We start from the raw sequence: 16,718 nt of genomic DNA on the forward strand, positions 1-16,718 counted from the left end.
TCTTCTCGTTTTGGCAGTATCATCATCTCCTACATATTGGCAACTGCCGAGGGGTGTACACTGGCTCACAAGTATATAAAATAATATAAAGCAAGAGAAATAAAAAAAAAACACACTCTGATACTTTCCATACATATCGGTTGCACCGTTTGAATGTGTGTGTGCGTGTGCGTGTGTGTGTGTGTGTGTGTGTGTGTGTGTGTGTGTGTGTGTGACACCATTGACCCTTTGAATGCTAAGGTCGACATCTACAGTCGGTTAATCAATGCACGATCTGCCTGCGACTGTGTCAAACTCGCAACTCTCCTCAACTGGACTGCCGTCAACTATTGCAAGCCCAAGACTGTCCGCAAAATGTTCCCAACAATCGTGAACTGTAGTAAAACTCACTGACACACCAATACTAACTTTAAAATATATCAACTGATCATATGTTTCCATTCACTGCTACACCTTGATTGACAATCTCATCTCAGCTTTCCTTTATATGCATCGGTGAACAACCTGCTATGTCTTTGTTCTTTTGAAATACTTATTTCCTATGCTTTTGTTTCCCCCATCTTGTCGTCATGATTCTTTTTTTCTTTATTTTACTTCCTAACACTTTAAGTGGGAGACGGGCAACGTTGATAGTATTACACTCATTATTATATTCGGACTTTGTTACCTTTGTTTTGGACAACCTCTTAAAATCAACACGTTATTTAATGGATATTGTGAACAAAGCCAGACAAGCTTTCTACCTTATCCGGCAATACTTTTTCAACAGCAAACACTTTATGACTTTTAAATCTAACTTGCCTGGGTGCCTAGCGTTGCCCGGGTGTTTAGAAGTGTGTGTTGAGCACAAAAAAAAAAAAAAAAAGTGGTAGTAGGCAGGCAGACTCGAAACCGTACCGCAAAGAATATGAAAAAAAAAGAAAGAAAAACGTGACATCTTTGTCATTGCATCCATCGCCAAACTAGAAGTGGTGAAGGTTTAAATTAAGGCTAGTCAATCAAAAAGAGGGGATGACTTTTGAAAAGATCAACAAAAAAGCGACCCCTGCTTGTAGAAAAGTGCCCAGTTAAGGGTGAAGGAATTAATGTTTTTAGCCAATTTGTTTAATATTTGTCGTCTGAAGGGTCAAGCTTCAAAATGATACCAGTCTTGTGAAAATCTGTCACCTCTGTCAAAAGTTTTAGGCAGACATACAAACATACATACATACATACATACATACATACATTTAAACAGACAAGTGAGATTTATATAATAGACTAGCGAGGGTACCCAGCGTTGCCCGGGTATTACGAGGTGTGTAAATCAAAAAGAAAGCGGGGGGGGGGGGGTAGGATCGAATCCAAAGCCCTAAGGCGAAATTGGAAAATAAAGTGTGAAAAAAACATGACACGTTAACCGCTCGGCCAGCAAGAATGAGTCACTGAAAGAAGTTTGAATTTATTTAATTAAGAAGAGAATTGACAGGTGCCCGCACTAAATGACGTCAAGTGGAAGTCGTAGAATTAACATTTTGTGCATTACGACGATGATGACGACGACGTAAGCAATAGCTTTTCCGCAGTGAATATTTTCTGCGGGACAGTTTTTAATGAGGTCAATAACCCGGTTCGTTTGTTTTTCCCTAAAGTTAGGTAAAAACAGCTCCCCCGTTTATTAGGGGAGTGGCTCGTCTTTAAATGAAAGCAACCGTCTGATATGACGATGGTAAGCCGACATTGACCAAACATTACATCGCTTTCTAGAGACCACTAGCCGTGGGCCAGGATTCGAATCGAGTTTTGCTTTTTTATACCGAAAAACGAAAGCAGACATGCGGCGATCCCAAAATGTCAAATATTTAACGTTTCAAAGTTGGGCAAATTAAATAGTCAGGCGACCCCCGTTGTTAAGTCGGAGATATTATCATTTAGACAGCATATAAAAAGTTTTAAAAATAAGTGACGGCCTCAAGAACCCACCGCAAAAAAGCCTTTTGCAGACATACACAAAAAGCATACATACACACATTTTCGCTTTTATATATATAGATGTAAATAAGTTCCCATTGAAACATCCTCTTAAATAATTAAGCTTTATCCCAAGTTCCACCATTACTGATCACGTTATCATGCAATTTATGTAATGGCTGCTCAAGATCAAGACTTGATGACCAATGCTTTTAAAAAGATGAGTGGTCTCAGCAATAACAACAATTCCAGGTTCTGTCACATAGAAATAGAGAGTGTGAGCCTCCTGACATCCAGTTGTAAAGTCCTGTTGGGGGACGGTTATTATCCAATGCAACACAATGGAGTGTGTAAATATCTCCAATGAAAAATCTGTAAAAACTTGAATATCCAATGTAGTAGCAAATATTGGGAACATGTTTACCAGAAAGAACAGTTGGAAATAAGTCATACACCATCCACTATGACTACAAAATTCCTACAGCTACATACCTAGAAAATGTGGCTATTGTCTGATATAGTGATATGGGACAAGAGAGAGAAAGTAGCAACCGTTGTTGAAGTAAACGTCCTTAATGATGCTGGCCTTAACAGAGCAGCGGGGGAGAAAATAACAAAATACTAAGGACTTATGCAGAACATGAAAAGAAACTGTAATCTTAAGAAGGTATCAATCACACCAGTCATTATAGAAGCAACCAGGCTAATGAAAAAGAATTTCAAAAACTATTTGGTGAATATACCCGGTGAACCAAGTGCAACAGCAATACAAACAATAGCACTTAAAGGGACGGTTAGAATCTTAAAAAGATCTCTCAGTTGGAGTAACTAAACTAATGGGAGAATGTTTGGCATCCGGTAGAATGCTCCACCCCCAGCAAAAACAAAGTGGTAAGAAAATTAAAACAATGTGTAACACTTATTAACCTTTATTCTAGAGTAACCCCCAAGCTTTGATAAGCCCCAAATAAAAGCAAACAAATAAATAAATAACTCTAGTATGTATATTTTTATCTACAAAAAGATATTGTACACCTGGAGTGAGTTCAGTATTTAGCAACCAGGATGGTGATAGGAGTCTTCACACTTACTTGCAAAGAGCGGCTCCAAAGATTAAATGTATTCTAACTTGAGCAACTGAGGATGCAAAGAGACTTTATTTTAGCATGCAATACAGAAACTCAGTTAAGTAATAATGTTGAAAACTTAACAGATTTCGAAGTTAGTTCATACCAAAAACAAACTAGCAAATAAAAAAATAGTTGCAATAAAACATAAAGAAGACACAAAAGACAGTTATAGATGACTAGCGAGGGGTACCCGGCGTTGCCCGGGTATTTGGAGGTGTGTGTGGAAACTCCGGGGGGGGGGTTTAAAAAATGTTTTGGTAGGTAAGTATGAGGATCAAACCCGAACCCTTGAGGCAAAGTTGTAAATTAAAGTGTGAAAAAAAAAAACTTGCGGCGTTAACCATTGCCCCACCACGAGATGCTAATGGAAACACGTTTGAATTTATTTAATTACTTGGATTTGGCAGGTGCCCATTTTAATGAGTTAATGAGGTCAAGTTTGACTGCGGGATTTTTATTTTCCCAAGATGTTATAGGAAAAAGACTAACCCACATGCGGCGAGCGACAAATGTTGAATATTTATCTTCCCGAAATCAAGCAAATTAAATAGACAGGCGAGCTTCGTTGTTAACTGTGAGATATTACGATTTCTATGTGATATAAAAAGTTTTAAAAAGTTGTTAGGCGACCGACCGCTTCTCTGAAAAAAGCCTTTTGTAGACATACAGAAAAAGTGAACACACATACAAACATACATACATTTTCGCTTTTATATTTATAGATATATGTATTGAAAGAAATAACGTCGCAAACGAGTGTTTATGGCTTCCATGCATGAAGTATTTTTACCATACCTGGGCTAGTGTACCAACCACTAGTCTCTCTCTTTAGGATTAGAATTCATATCACAATCAAATCGGCAAAGTCTCTGACATTTTTTAAGATGACTATCTCTGTCGGTCTGAGGTATGAAGTATGGTCCTGTGCAGTTCTAGGAGGTTCACCTTCCAAGGCTTTACCTTTTCATCCTTTGAGAAAAGGTTAGTTTGGTTGATATCTTTTCTCAACTTAACAACAGACACTTTCCATTCCTTTTACATAACTCTAGTACGGCTCATTCTTGAGAACGCCAGCCACCCATTATTAGTGTATTATAAGATATTGTACACCTGGAGCATGTTCAATGGTAAGCAACCAGGATGGTGACAGGACTCTCCACACTCACCTACTAAAAGTGGCTCCAAAGACTAAATCCATTCTCATTTGATTAGTAGATGATGTTTCAGGTTGTTCCAACTGGCAATAATGTAATTCAGTTCAATTTATTTTTAATCAATTACTTAGTCTGACCTGGACGACTGGTACTGTGAAACATTTTCAGGTAGACACCTAAAAATAAAAATCAGCTTGCATTAATAATAAAATAAAGTTCAATAGACTTCCGATAGGTTTAGGATTTTTCTTCATAATCATAAGATGATTTCATTTTCTTTAATAAAAATTTTCTGTATAAAAAAAATATAGGTAAGATGCAAAATTTAAATTTCGATGCTTAAAAGGGTCACATGATGCATTACTAATGATTATTATATTGTCCAATTTCTACTGTACACTCTTTAACCCTTATCCTTGAGTGGCCTCTTGGCCTTGATAATGTGTTGATACCTATGAAAAAAAAAGAAAAAAGAAAAAGTCCAATGTGAACAAGTTCTAATTGAATCGTCCCCGTAAGTAATCCAAGTTACAAAATTCCCACTGTTTACTATACTAAAATCACAATGACTAATGTATACCTATTAACCCTTATCCTTGAGTGGCCTCTGGGCCTTGATAAGTGGTGACACCCATGTAAAAAAAAAAAAAAAAAAAACGTATCTTCAATCATATGTTATGTTGTTGGTACCGGACAACGCCAGAAAATAAAGTGGTCGATTATTATTGATTGTGTTTTGTAAGTCTAAATGGAATGTCACCTGAAAGAAGTATTTAGAATGAAATATTTACAGATAAAATTATTTACGTTAAAATGTTAACTTGGCGAAAATGAATGTTAGTTTTCATAACTGATATAAACAAAAATATGTGACGAAAGTGGATCATCCGATTTGTGTTTTTGGTCACGTGGAGTTAATGATGTAACGAGCTAGAAATACATGTAGAGAGTTAGCTTCGTACCCAATGCATTATCGGACAGATGGAGGTCTTATGCCCTACGGTTTACACTTATGCCTGTGGAAGTCAAAAGAGTGAAATAGCAAAATGTAAACTTGCACAAAGTGTGCCCAAACTCCGAGAAAGGACCCAGCATGGAAATAAATGATTATATCCAAGTATAATTCACGTCTTGGCGTTTTCCTTTTCAAATGAAAAGCATCTTTAATTTCAGGAAGAACGAAAGAAACTTTGTGAAGGTATGTGTCTTTTGTTGGTGATCCCACCGACAATGTTATCTGTTTCTTTTAGTAAAGAATGTCTGTGTAAGTTGTCGTGTGTCAATAGTTGGTATGCATACAATTATAAAAATATCCACATACATGAACACTAGAGATGATTAATAGATGTTATACGTATATTTAAGGAACTAGAAAATCACATAATCAAATACATGCACACATACACACACGCACACATACATACATCACAATGTTAAAGAGGCATCTGTTAAATAGACTCGGTTTACTTCCAATCCTTCCGACTATATAACGCATAAACATAAATCAAATCATGTAAGAGGGAATAACCGGAAAATATGATAAGATTGTTTACCCTACAACTAAAATTTATTACATTTTCTGTATAAATTTAAAGATATGCAAACAAATAAAACTTTAGATACTTTACTCTATCCCAGGCAATGCCGAATAGATAAAATCGAGCACCCAGAATGAACGTAACAATGTAGTAGAGGCTAGCAACATCTCTTCTCTGTGAAAGAGATTTTAAAGTAGAGAAGAGATTATCCCCTACTAGATTTTGAAGTCGATTCTGTACTCTGTCGCGACAAGAAAAAATGCTCTGAGCACCACCTCCCCAGATGTAACAACAGTATTTGATCATAAAAGTTCTTTACTGTGGTTTTAGCCAAACGAGTTTTTATTATATTTCTGAATTTTGAGATGAGGATTGGTTATTCATATTATTTGGTTTCATCGGACTACTGTTCTCATCTTGAGTGTCATATTCACGGTTCAGTCAATGTAACCTCTCTTTAGATGTATCTTGTCAAACTCGGGAATATTTCTGTCGAACTTGGGAATTTGGATGGAATTTTGAACGGAACCCTTTATTTACTTTATGTGGGTAGCATGATCTCGTTCTGTCAACCCTTTCAATTATATTTTTTGGTTGCCCACACTGAGAAGTGAACGATCAATCTTCAGGAGAATATCACTTTTACAATTGATTTTTCCAAATTCTTTGCCCATTATGCCAAATAATGCAAACGAGTTCTTGCTGTGAATGTTTCATGAGGAGAAAGGGAGTTAGTTAAGCCTCTAAGTAAAGAGAGGCTAGCAGTATTTCTCTGAGGCTGTCGAGACAAGACAAGGTTATCCCCAATCAGATTGCAAAGTTGGTTCTATATACTCTCTAGATAAGTGTGCTCTGAGTGGCGCCTCCCCAGATATGAGAGCAGTGCTCCATCAAAGAAGGAATTTGCATCAGTAGGCTGATACTTTCTGGAGCAATAGAATGATCTAAACTTTTTTCCAGTAACTTTAATATTCGTTTTTGTTCAAATCTTATTTAAAGAAAAAATTGGCTTTGGCATCAACTAATCAAAACACTTACTAAAAATGGCTACTCGAGTAGACCCCCACCCCCACCCCGGGTCGGTCGATAAAAAAAGACCAAATAACACGTTCTTTGGCTTGGGTCCAAAGGTTTAAAATGAAGATAAAAGTGAACAACATCGTCTTCTTTGCTGTTGTTGGTCGAAATTAGTTTTATTTGGCGCTTGTCTCTCCTTGGGGTTTAGCACTGTTGCCCAACATAAATAAAACCTCTCAGAAGTGGAGATCAGAGTGGCGAGGGAGGAGGGACTTAAAACAAAACAATAAAACGTTCCACTTATATACGCATAAGGTATGTAAAAGCTGATTGCTATGAAGCATATCAACAAAATGTTAGGTGAAAGTTTATGATGTAAATTCAGCGAATGATGTTGTTTATCTGTGCTCTAACAAATGCACATATATATGTGTGTATATATACATATGTGTATACGGCGTAATCACGTTGACACACCGGTACTTGCCAGATCACTGAAGTTAAGCAACGATGATCCTGGCTAGTACCATATAGATCACCATTTGGGAATGCTAGACACTGCATATACCACACCGGGACGTAAAAATTTCCAGGTTGGTAACCGTTAACAGACTCAAACGTATGTAGAGACAGTCACAAAGGAAATGAGAACTTCGACACAAACTTTCCCGGTGAAAGGAAAAGTTGTTTATTTTCTTCCTTAACCATGTCAGTCGCCGACACCTATTTAATACCAATATGTTCTCTTTTTCTGATTGCCATGTTGGCCGACTGTCAATAAACGGCACCAGACACAGCTGGCTGTTAATTGAGGTGGAAAAAGCAGAGACGTTGCACGCTTACCGAACGTAACTTCCCAACCAACAGGAGTCTTTTTTCTTTTTATTTCCTGTTTCTTCTTCCTTTCCTTCCAATCTCTATGCTTTCCACCCTGCGACGTCACACCCACGTCACGGCCTAAAATGCTGACTCAGCACATGAGCCACTACCCAATGGCGGGGCCAGACTACATTATATTATCTCTTAAACGTTGACATAGTAAAATAGTGAATTTAATTTTCCTCTCTCCAATTGATCACTTAATTAGATTATTGTTTATCAGTACTCTTGCAGAATTTGACCCGGATCCTCAGGATTTTCCATCAATTATGGCTCAGGTTCAACCGGCAATCACCAGATTAAGCCAAACGTTGTTCAAATGTTGAAACACTAAATCAACATTTTCTTTTTTTTTTGTAAAAAAAATGTAATTTAAAAAATTATTTTTGGGTGATGGGAGGGGGTATTTTTTCTGTTTACTTTTTTAACGTTTGTTGACAAAAAATAATTTGTAAATTTTCTTGAAAAAACTTTTCTGTACTATCATCTAACAAATGATAGTTCTCAAAAAAATCATTCATCTTCTCTTATAAAAAAAACTTCTGTTTGCACAAAAATAAAAACGTTTACTGCCAATTTTCTTTAAAAAAAAACAAAAATGTAAGTTTTCTTGTAAAAAAAAAAACCTTGTACTTTCATCTAACAATTTACGGTTAAAAAAAAGAAAGAGAACTTCTATTTTAAAAAATTGCAAAAAAAAAAAATAATAATAAATGTAAATAAATAATACAAAATGCAACTTTTCTTGAAAAAAAAATATATTCAATAAACTTTCAATAGATTTTTGTTACTTCTTATTTATTGTATTTCTATTTTTTCTGGTTTGTTTGTTTTGAAATTCGTCTGCATCTGTTACTTTGTTCAGCTTAATCCAGTGACTGCCGATCGAGCCTGAATCATAATTGATTGAAAATCCCAAGGATTCGGGTCAAATTCTACAATAGTACCTGTTTATCTTTATTGTGGTCTTTACTTTGCTGGAATTCAGGACAAGAATTCATCTTGTCTGGTGGAGAATCTGCCTAAATGCTATTACTAGAGGTAACATCACTTGGAGAAAGTGCATCATTCCTTGTATGAGACTGTGTCTAAACTTGCTGAGGGGGATCTTATTTGGGCTTCGAATGTTCTTTTGCATATTTGGTTAGAGTTTGATGTTCATCCATATTTGGTTAGAGTTTGATGTTCATCCATATTTGGTTAGAGTTTGATGTTCATCCATATTTGGTTAGAGTTTGATGTTCATCCATATTTGGTTAGAGTTTGATGTTCATCCATATTTGGTTAGAGTTTGATGTTCATCCATATTTGGTTAGAGTTTGATGTTCATCCATCACTTTTTTTTTTTACTCGCTTTACCCTCTAACAAGGCATATTGCCACTTGAACGCAACAGGCTACCAATTGGGACCATGCCTAAGAAAGATTAAGATGTTGGTTTATGTTACATCTCAACTTCTGCATATCAGTAGAGTTAGGGAAGCAGGTAGCAGGAAGGGAATTCCAAAGTCTAGCTGTTCGAAGGAAGAAGCTATTAGAATAAATAGCTTTCTGGCAGTTAGGAACCACAACAGTGAAGGGGTGTGACTTTGCTGCTAAAGTTTGTCAGGGATATGTACGTCAAGAGGGCACAAGTGCAATGAGTTCATCAGAGCACATTCCATTAAAATACTTGTAAAACAGGCACAGGAATGCAACATTGCAGCGATGGGACAGGGGATAGAGCCTAGTTGACAAAGTGGAACCTATTAGATTGGAGGACTCTTTTTTGGGCTCTATCCAAGAGGAAGAGACTAGTGGTGGATGCAGCAGCCCAGATGTGGCAAAAATACTTCATGCATGAGCGAATGGTGGCCTTGTAGAGGTACAGGATACTCTCAGGTGTGAGTAGTTTTCTAGCATGATTGAGGGAGCCCACCTTATTTGCAGCAGCCTTCACAATGTCCTCAATATATTTGTTCCAGTGAATATTAAGCCGAGGAGTTTGAAGATGGCCGTGATTATACAATTGTTTTATGGGTTATGAGATGGTTAATTAGATTGATTTGAGCTCTGAAGTATTTCCCGCATGTTGGACACCTGTGGGATGATTCTGTAGAAGATGCAGATTCTGCCACACGGAATTAAAAAGTGTGAATCATCTGGTATCAAGTTGCAAGGTTCTTTTGGGGGATGACTACTACACAGCGAGACATGATGGAGTATGTAAGTACCTCCACTGGGGCATCTGTAAAAAAATTAAACATCCAGCAAATCCTGGGAAATCAACCTGAAAGAACAGTTGGAAATGACTTATATACCATACATTACGACCATGCAATCCTTACTGCCACCTATCTTGAAAATGCTGCTACTAAACATGACATAGTTATATGGACTAAGTCAGAGAGAGTGACAACCTTGGTTGAAGTGAATGTCCCTTATGATGGAGGCCTGAACAGCTGAAAGAGAGAAACAGACCAAATATCAAAGTCTCATGTATGATATGAAAAGAAACTGGAATCTTAGGGAGATATCAATCATACCAGTTATTGTAGGTACCATAGGGCTTATGAAGAAGAACCTGAAGTTCTACCTAACTAATATTCTTGGTGAACCAAGTGCAAAATAGATCCAGACAAAAAAGGGAACAATGAGGATACTAAAAAGAGCTCTCGGCTGGTTTGAATAAAAATCAGGACTATGTTGGCAGCTGGTTTGGCTGCTCCATACCCAATGTTATAATTTTCAGAGGAAAAAAATAAAAAAAAAAATAGAAGAGGTGCTGACTGCCCTGTCTTTTCTAATGGTACGTTTTCTCTCTCATTCTTGACCAGTATTTGCTTATAGGGTAAGGTAACCTCATCTCAGGTTGTTCTAACAAACTCTGTACAGACAGAGGGAAGACACTAAAGAATAGTGCCTAGTAAACATTCAAACTCTTTATTCTTTTCCATGTAAACAGTTTCAGTTCTCAGAAATCTTTATGCGTCTAAAACTTGATTTGCATATAAGATACATAAATTAATTGAAGCTCTCCTTTACTTTGTATCAGTCATAAAAACATATTTTCTCTCACAGAGAAATATCCCTGCTAGGTGATTTGGTTACATATTGACCAATCAGCTTGTAGGGCGCATTGATTTCATTTGTCCTCCCAAAGAACTACTTCCCACCCTTTGGGGATCACGGTGGATCAGCTGAGAGAACCCTGGAAGCAACAAAGAAAGACGTCCCTTCTCTCTCTTCTATTTCCATCCACCGGACTCCCAAGCATCAACTGTCTTTGCTTGAAGATAACTGTTGATAGACTTTCTGGGACTTAAAGAACTTTCTATCTTTCCTTTCTTCATTTGATTTAATTTCACATAAGTTAGATATCCGGAATCAAAAGGCTAACACTTGATCTCTATATGAAACCCATTTTGAGGGTACCAAATTGGTAAAAAGGGAAAATTATTCCCAACTGGTATTTAGGTAAAAATGCACTTTAATATAAATAATTGAATTCATTCAAAAGTATCGCAAACAAACAAATAAATAACATCTACATAAAAGCGTGATACATCCAACAGTCATGCAAGATAGCCCAATGGTAGAAGTTTAAGCTTTTAGAAGCCATGGGGTCCCGATTTCAAATCTCGCTAGATTCAGCCACTCTGATGAGTCATAGACGACGAAACATTTGTCAGTGGATAATTATATTTGAAGCACTATATATGCTGCTCTCCATTTTGGAGGTACCAAATTGATAAAAGGGAAAATTATTCCCAACTCGCATTTAGGTAAAAATGCACTTTCATATAAATAATTGAATTCATTCAAAACATCGCATAGGGGAATTTTGCTAAGGAGCACCGGTTTGTGTACACACCGGGTGAGTTGTTTCCCTTTGGAAGAAAAAAACAAAAACAAATAAATAAATAAAATAAGTAACATCTATATGTAACACATAGATAATCGAGTGTTGAAGAGATCAGTTTTGCACTAGTATTTACTTGTAGGGCAAAATATCTTCATGTCAAATTATCATAACGAACCTTGTACAGAGAGACTGAGATACCACTGACATCAAAGGATGATATCTAGTATGCATTTGTAGAGTGGGAGGTTTTGAAAAGAATCTGACTCAAACTTGTAAGAATGTTAGAAGTTGATGTCGGATTCATTTATTTATTTTTTTTATTGTTGTTGACCGTTTTAACTTAATTCTCGGAATAACACCAGGTAGATACAGTTAGTAAAAGGTATTTAGATCACTTTATGGCTGTAATTCTGTTGCTAAAGTGCATGAAAATTGCAAAAGAAAAGAAAAATAAAGCTGGTGGAAAGACAAAGAAAATTGGATAAAACAGACATTAAAACAATTAAAACGCCGAAGTTAACATAATTTTTTTTTTCATTTCTATCATTTCAAAGAATCAACACCGTTGAAAATCTTTAAAATTTGAAGTTGGAATCAAACAATATACCGTTTGTGACGAAGGTGGGTTCTCTCTACTATGCTAGAAAGCTACTTATGCCTAAAAGTATCCTGTACCTCTATAAGGCCACCATTCACCCATGTATGGAGTACTGTTGTCACATTTGGGCTGGTGCATCTGCTACTAGTATCTCACTCCTGGACAGGGTTCAAAAGATAGTCGCCAACCTTGAACTGTCATCTAAGCTTCAACCTCTGTCCCATCGATGAAATGTTGCATCCCTTTGCCTGTTCTACAAGTATTTTAATGGTGAATGCTCTGACGAACTACAAGCATTTGTACCTCCTCAACGTAAATACTCTTGACAAACTCGACAAGCAGCTAAATCCCACCCCTACTCAGTGGAGATCCCTAGGTGTAAGAAAGCCTTCTACTTTAATAGTTTCTTCCTCAGAACTGCTAATTCCACAAACAGACCTAAAAAGAAAAATTAACGAACATATAGAAAATAGGTGGCAAGAAGAGTGGAATAGATGCACACAAAACAAACTGTATGAACATCAGCCTAGAATCAAAAATAAAAGACAAAAAGCCTTGAAGGGAAGAAAGGAGGAGATTGCACTGAACCGAATAAGAATTGGACACACAAAACTAACCCATTCTTACTTAATCGAAGCGGAGGAAGCTCCATACTGCACACTCTGCAACCAACAAATAACCATAAAACATTTACTGACGGAGTGTAGAAGATATAAAAAGATCCAGAAGATATATTTTGCAACAGAAACTATTTGAAAAGTATACCAGGAAGTGGAGCCTCAGCAGATTCTAAAATATCTAAAAGAAACAAATTTATTTAAACTCCTATAAAACAATCTAGTAACATTCTATTCTAGAAAAACAAACTCTTTACATTTGAAAAAAAAACTTTTCGGAAAATTGAAAGCATCTTGCTTCTGAAAATAAGCATTTAAAAAAATTTAAAACTCCTTATATCAATAAACCTTTTCTTGGCATTAAATGACTCCCAGAGGTTGAAATGCCGTTAAGCAAAACACACTCACTCACTCACTCACTCCCCAAAACTGCTAGACTTTGGAACTTCCTTCTGGGATTCTGCTTCCCCAACTATACTGACATGCAGAAGTTCAAGTGTAATGTGAACAGACATGTTGCTTCTCATCTCTCTTCATAATGTCCCTGCAACTTATGTTCTCGATAATAGCCCCCTACTTCAAAGTGGTACTGTGCCTTGTTTGGGGTGAAAATTGAATAATAAAAAAAACCCCACTGTATATGATGATGATGGTTGGTGCTTAGCTCCCCAGCAGGATTAAAAGCGAGATGTTAAAAAATTGGATGGAGCTTCATTGGGTCAATGATCAGCCAGCTAGCATTTGTATATAAAGGATTTCTTAGACTAATTAGACACATTTTATAAAAGAATAAAAAAAAAATAGAAGATATCCGAGTTTCAAAAGTAAAACATCCTATTTTTTTTTCTCAAAAAAGTTGAAGAGCTACAAAGCCGGGAATGGTACCATTAAAACGAGCGACCTTTTGTGCTCCATAATTTATTTTCTACATAGTCACCACCATTCTCAATGCACTTTTGCCAGGAATTCAATAACGCATCACTGCTTCTGACGCACGTCCATGACAGTGACTGCTTTCCTAGAATCTCACACCGTAAATATTTGCAATAGAGAGATGAAACTTTCAGGTCATGAATGCATAAGTTCAGTCATCATAACAATGGAATTTGTAATCCCCTCTGATCCATTCAGGCGGAGTAACAAAGAAAAGGAGAACACCCCTCACATCTTGGTCAGTAATTGTTGCATATTCTCAAAATCCAAATTCTTAGATCTTTTGACGAATAAAGCTCACTCGAAGAAGCCATTCTGAATCAAGTTTATTTGCATTCCTTTGCTAAATGTTTTACATAGGAAGGAGCACCTATCCACAGTAGTTAAGTGTATCACAACATGAAAATACGGTTGACAATGTCTAAGTGGTTAACAGCATGAACTAAAAATATGGCTGTGCCAAATTGTAATCCTTTTGTGTTTTAACTTATTTTGAAGCACTCCTTGATCTTGAAACACAAGGAGTGCCGAGTGTTGCGTTAAAAGAAGGGAAAATAGCTGACATGAGACTGTCATTTGGGGAGTGTCGATAATTGTTCAAAAATCGAAAATTAAAGAAAATACTGATAGAATTCTAATCGTATGTATATATTAACGAGCTTTAAATCCACAAGTGTGGATGTCATGTCATATTACTTAAATAGATCGTTCCTTCGTTTCCATTGGCAAATAAAATACTTAGTGAAGTTCAAATAGAAATTAATACTTGCTAAAACAATCAAGAATTATTTTAATTTTATTATTAAAAAGTTCATTTAATTTTTTAATAGTCATTGCCTGTTCAAAGTAAAAAAAAATTTTTTTCATTAAAAAATATCTTTACTCAACCAACAGAATGTAAAAAAACAAGCAAACAAAAAAAAAAAACGTTGGAAACAAATTTCTAGTTTGTTTGTGTTCCTTTGTCTTTTTTGGAAGGACCACCTATCCACGATAGTTTAGTTGCTGACAACACAACTGAAAATCTAGTTGTGCCAAGTTCAACTCTAGTTTGTTCCACAAAAACACTTTCATCAAACCAACACATTTTATGATAAAGCAGGAAATATGGTTTGATAACCGGACCATTTTTACTTCAAATTGAGGTTTTCATCTGACACTGGTACGGCAGACTTAAAGTCACCTATACTTCTGAATTGTCGAAATGTATAAATAGAAAGTACCGAAGTAATGGGTTGACAGAAAGGCTGCTTCCTCACTTTGCTTCCCTTCTCACTTCTGTTGCTTGTTATTCATTTCGTATGAATCAAATGATTCTATTGTTGGCATTTGTTTCCTCGGCATTTTTCTAGTTATAATTCGTTCTAGGAAGACATCGAATACTTATGTGAAGGTTGCCAACATCCCTAGTGTTTTCTAATGCATTAATACATTCCTTTTTAACATCCTAATTGAAAATGTTTCTGTGGAATCTACTGGATTTGAACTTGGTACACCCAGGTTGTCAGTCTGTGTCGTTAACCATTTAGCCACTTGGTTGGTCATAATGAGTTTCTTCATAGTCACGAAAAGTCCATACAGTGATGGAATAGGGCAGATCACCACAACGGTATATAAAAAAAAAAAACATAAAAACATAAAAACATCAAACTAATCCACCCCCTCTGTTTTTAACTGCTATATCAATTATCTAAGAAAATTCATTCTAGTACAAGACACAGTAAATTGCTTTATCGCCTGGCCTGTTATAGGGATGGCCTTGACCAGATTATTTTTCTGGTTCAAAATCTTACAACAATTTGTGAATTGTAAAAAAAAATGAATAAACAAATCGTGGAATTTATGAACAGGAAATGTGAACAACGGGGAATTTGTTTCAGTAAGCAGACATTTTTGTATCCCCGCTCGATAAATTGAAATAATTAGAATATTCCCACTCCAGAAATATATATTTAGAAATAATTGGAATATTTTGGCTGCGTTTTATTTTTATCCCCCCCCCCCAATAAGAAATCGAAGTAATATAGTTGGTCTGATTATCCCCTCCCACTCCCGAATACACACCTTGTTGTCTAATACATTAATACATTCCTTTTTAATCAAAAATGTTAAACTAGCTTTGGGAATCCCCTTTCCACCCACTGGGAACTAATAGGCATTTTTTTTCTTTTTTTTTTTTTAAATATGGCGAGCGTACACTTTTTTTCAAAAAATGACTTTGAAAAAAAGAAAAGAAAAAAGTTCTCCACCTATGTTTGCACCAATAATCATATACATATAAAAATAAAACATCCAGTGTAGCAGCAAATCCTGGAAACATCAACCTGAAAGAACGGTTGGAAATGACTTATATACCATACATTACAACCATGTAATCCATACAGCCACCTACCTTGAAAATGTTGCTATCAAAACTGACATAGTCCATATAATTAAGTCAGAGAGAGTGACAACCTTGGTTGAAGTGAGTGTCCCTTATGATGGAGGTCTGAACAGAGCTGAAAGAGAGAAACAGACCAAATATCAAAGTCTCGTGTATGATATGAAAAGAAACTGGAATCTTAGAGAGATATCAATTATACCAGGGCTTATGAAGAAGAACCTGAAGTTCTACCTAACTAATATTCCTGGTGAACCAAGTGCAAAATAGATCCAGACAATTGCACTTAAGGGAACAATGAGGATACTAAAAAGAGCTCTCGGCTGGTTTCAATAAAAAGCAGGGCAATGTTAGTAGCTGGTTTGGCTGCCCTATATCCAGCATTACAATCTTCAAAGAAAGAAAATTAAAAAAAAAAAAATAGAAGAGGTGCTGACTGCCCTGTCTTTTCTAATGGTACGTTTTCTCTCTCATTCTTGACCAGTATTTGCTTATAAGACAAGGCCACCTCATCTCAGGTTGTTCTAACAAACTCTGTACAGAAAGAGGGAATACACTTAAGAATAGTGCCTAGCAAACATTCAAACTCTTTATTCTTTTTCATGTAAACAGTTTCAGTTCTCAGAAATCTTTATGTGTCTAAAACTTGATTTGCATATAAGATACATAAATATTAATT

At 36.1% G+C, this 16,718-nt stretch overlaps 2 protein-coding genes across 10 annotated transcripts in view; one reads left to right on the forward strand and one right to left on the reverse strand.

The window, feature by feature from the left end:
- Positions 1-16,718, reverse strand: part of LOC145263698 (U3 small nucleolar ribonucleoprotein IMP4-like) — a 278,515-nt gene that overhangs the window by 243,927 nt on the left and 17,870 nt on the right. Inside the window, exon 2 of the mRNA XM_080120647.1 lies at positions 16,052-16,157. Coding sequence (XP_079976773.1) covers positions 16,052-16,087 — 36 coding nt within the window. The 5' untranslated portion in view covers positions 16,088-16,157. The remainder of the gene's footprint in view (positions 1-16,051; positions 16,158-16,718) is intronic.
- The window catches only part of LOC145263697 (rho GTPase-activating protein 12-like), a 451,066-nt gene that overhangs the window by 142,825 nt on the left and 291,523 nt on the right, over positions 1-16,718 (forward strand). The gene's annotated exons all lie outside the window — the stretch shown is intronic.

Source organism: Euprymna scolopes, chromosome 39, assembly GCF_053919585.1.
Source record: "Euprymna scolopes isolate OS-2025 chromosome 39, ASM5391958v1, whole genome shotgun sequence".
In the NCBI taxonomy this organism is placed as follows: domain Eukaryota; kingdom Metazoa; phylum Mollusca; class Cephalopoda; order Sepiida; family Sepiolidae; genus Euprymna; species Euprymna scolopes.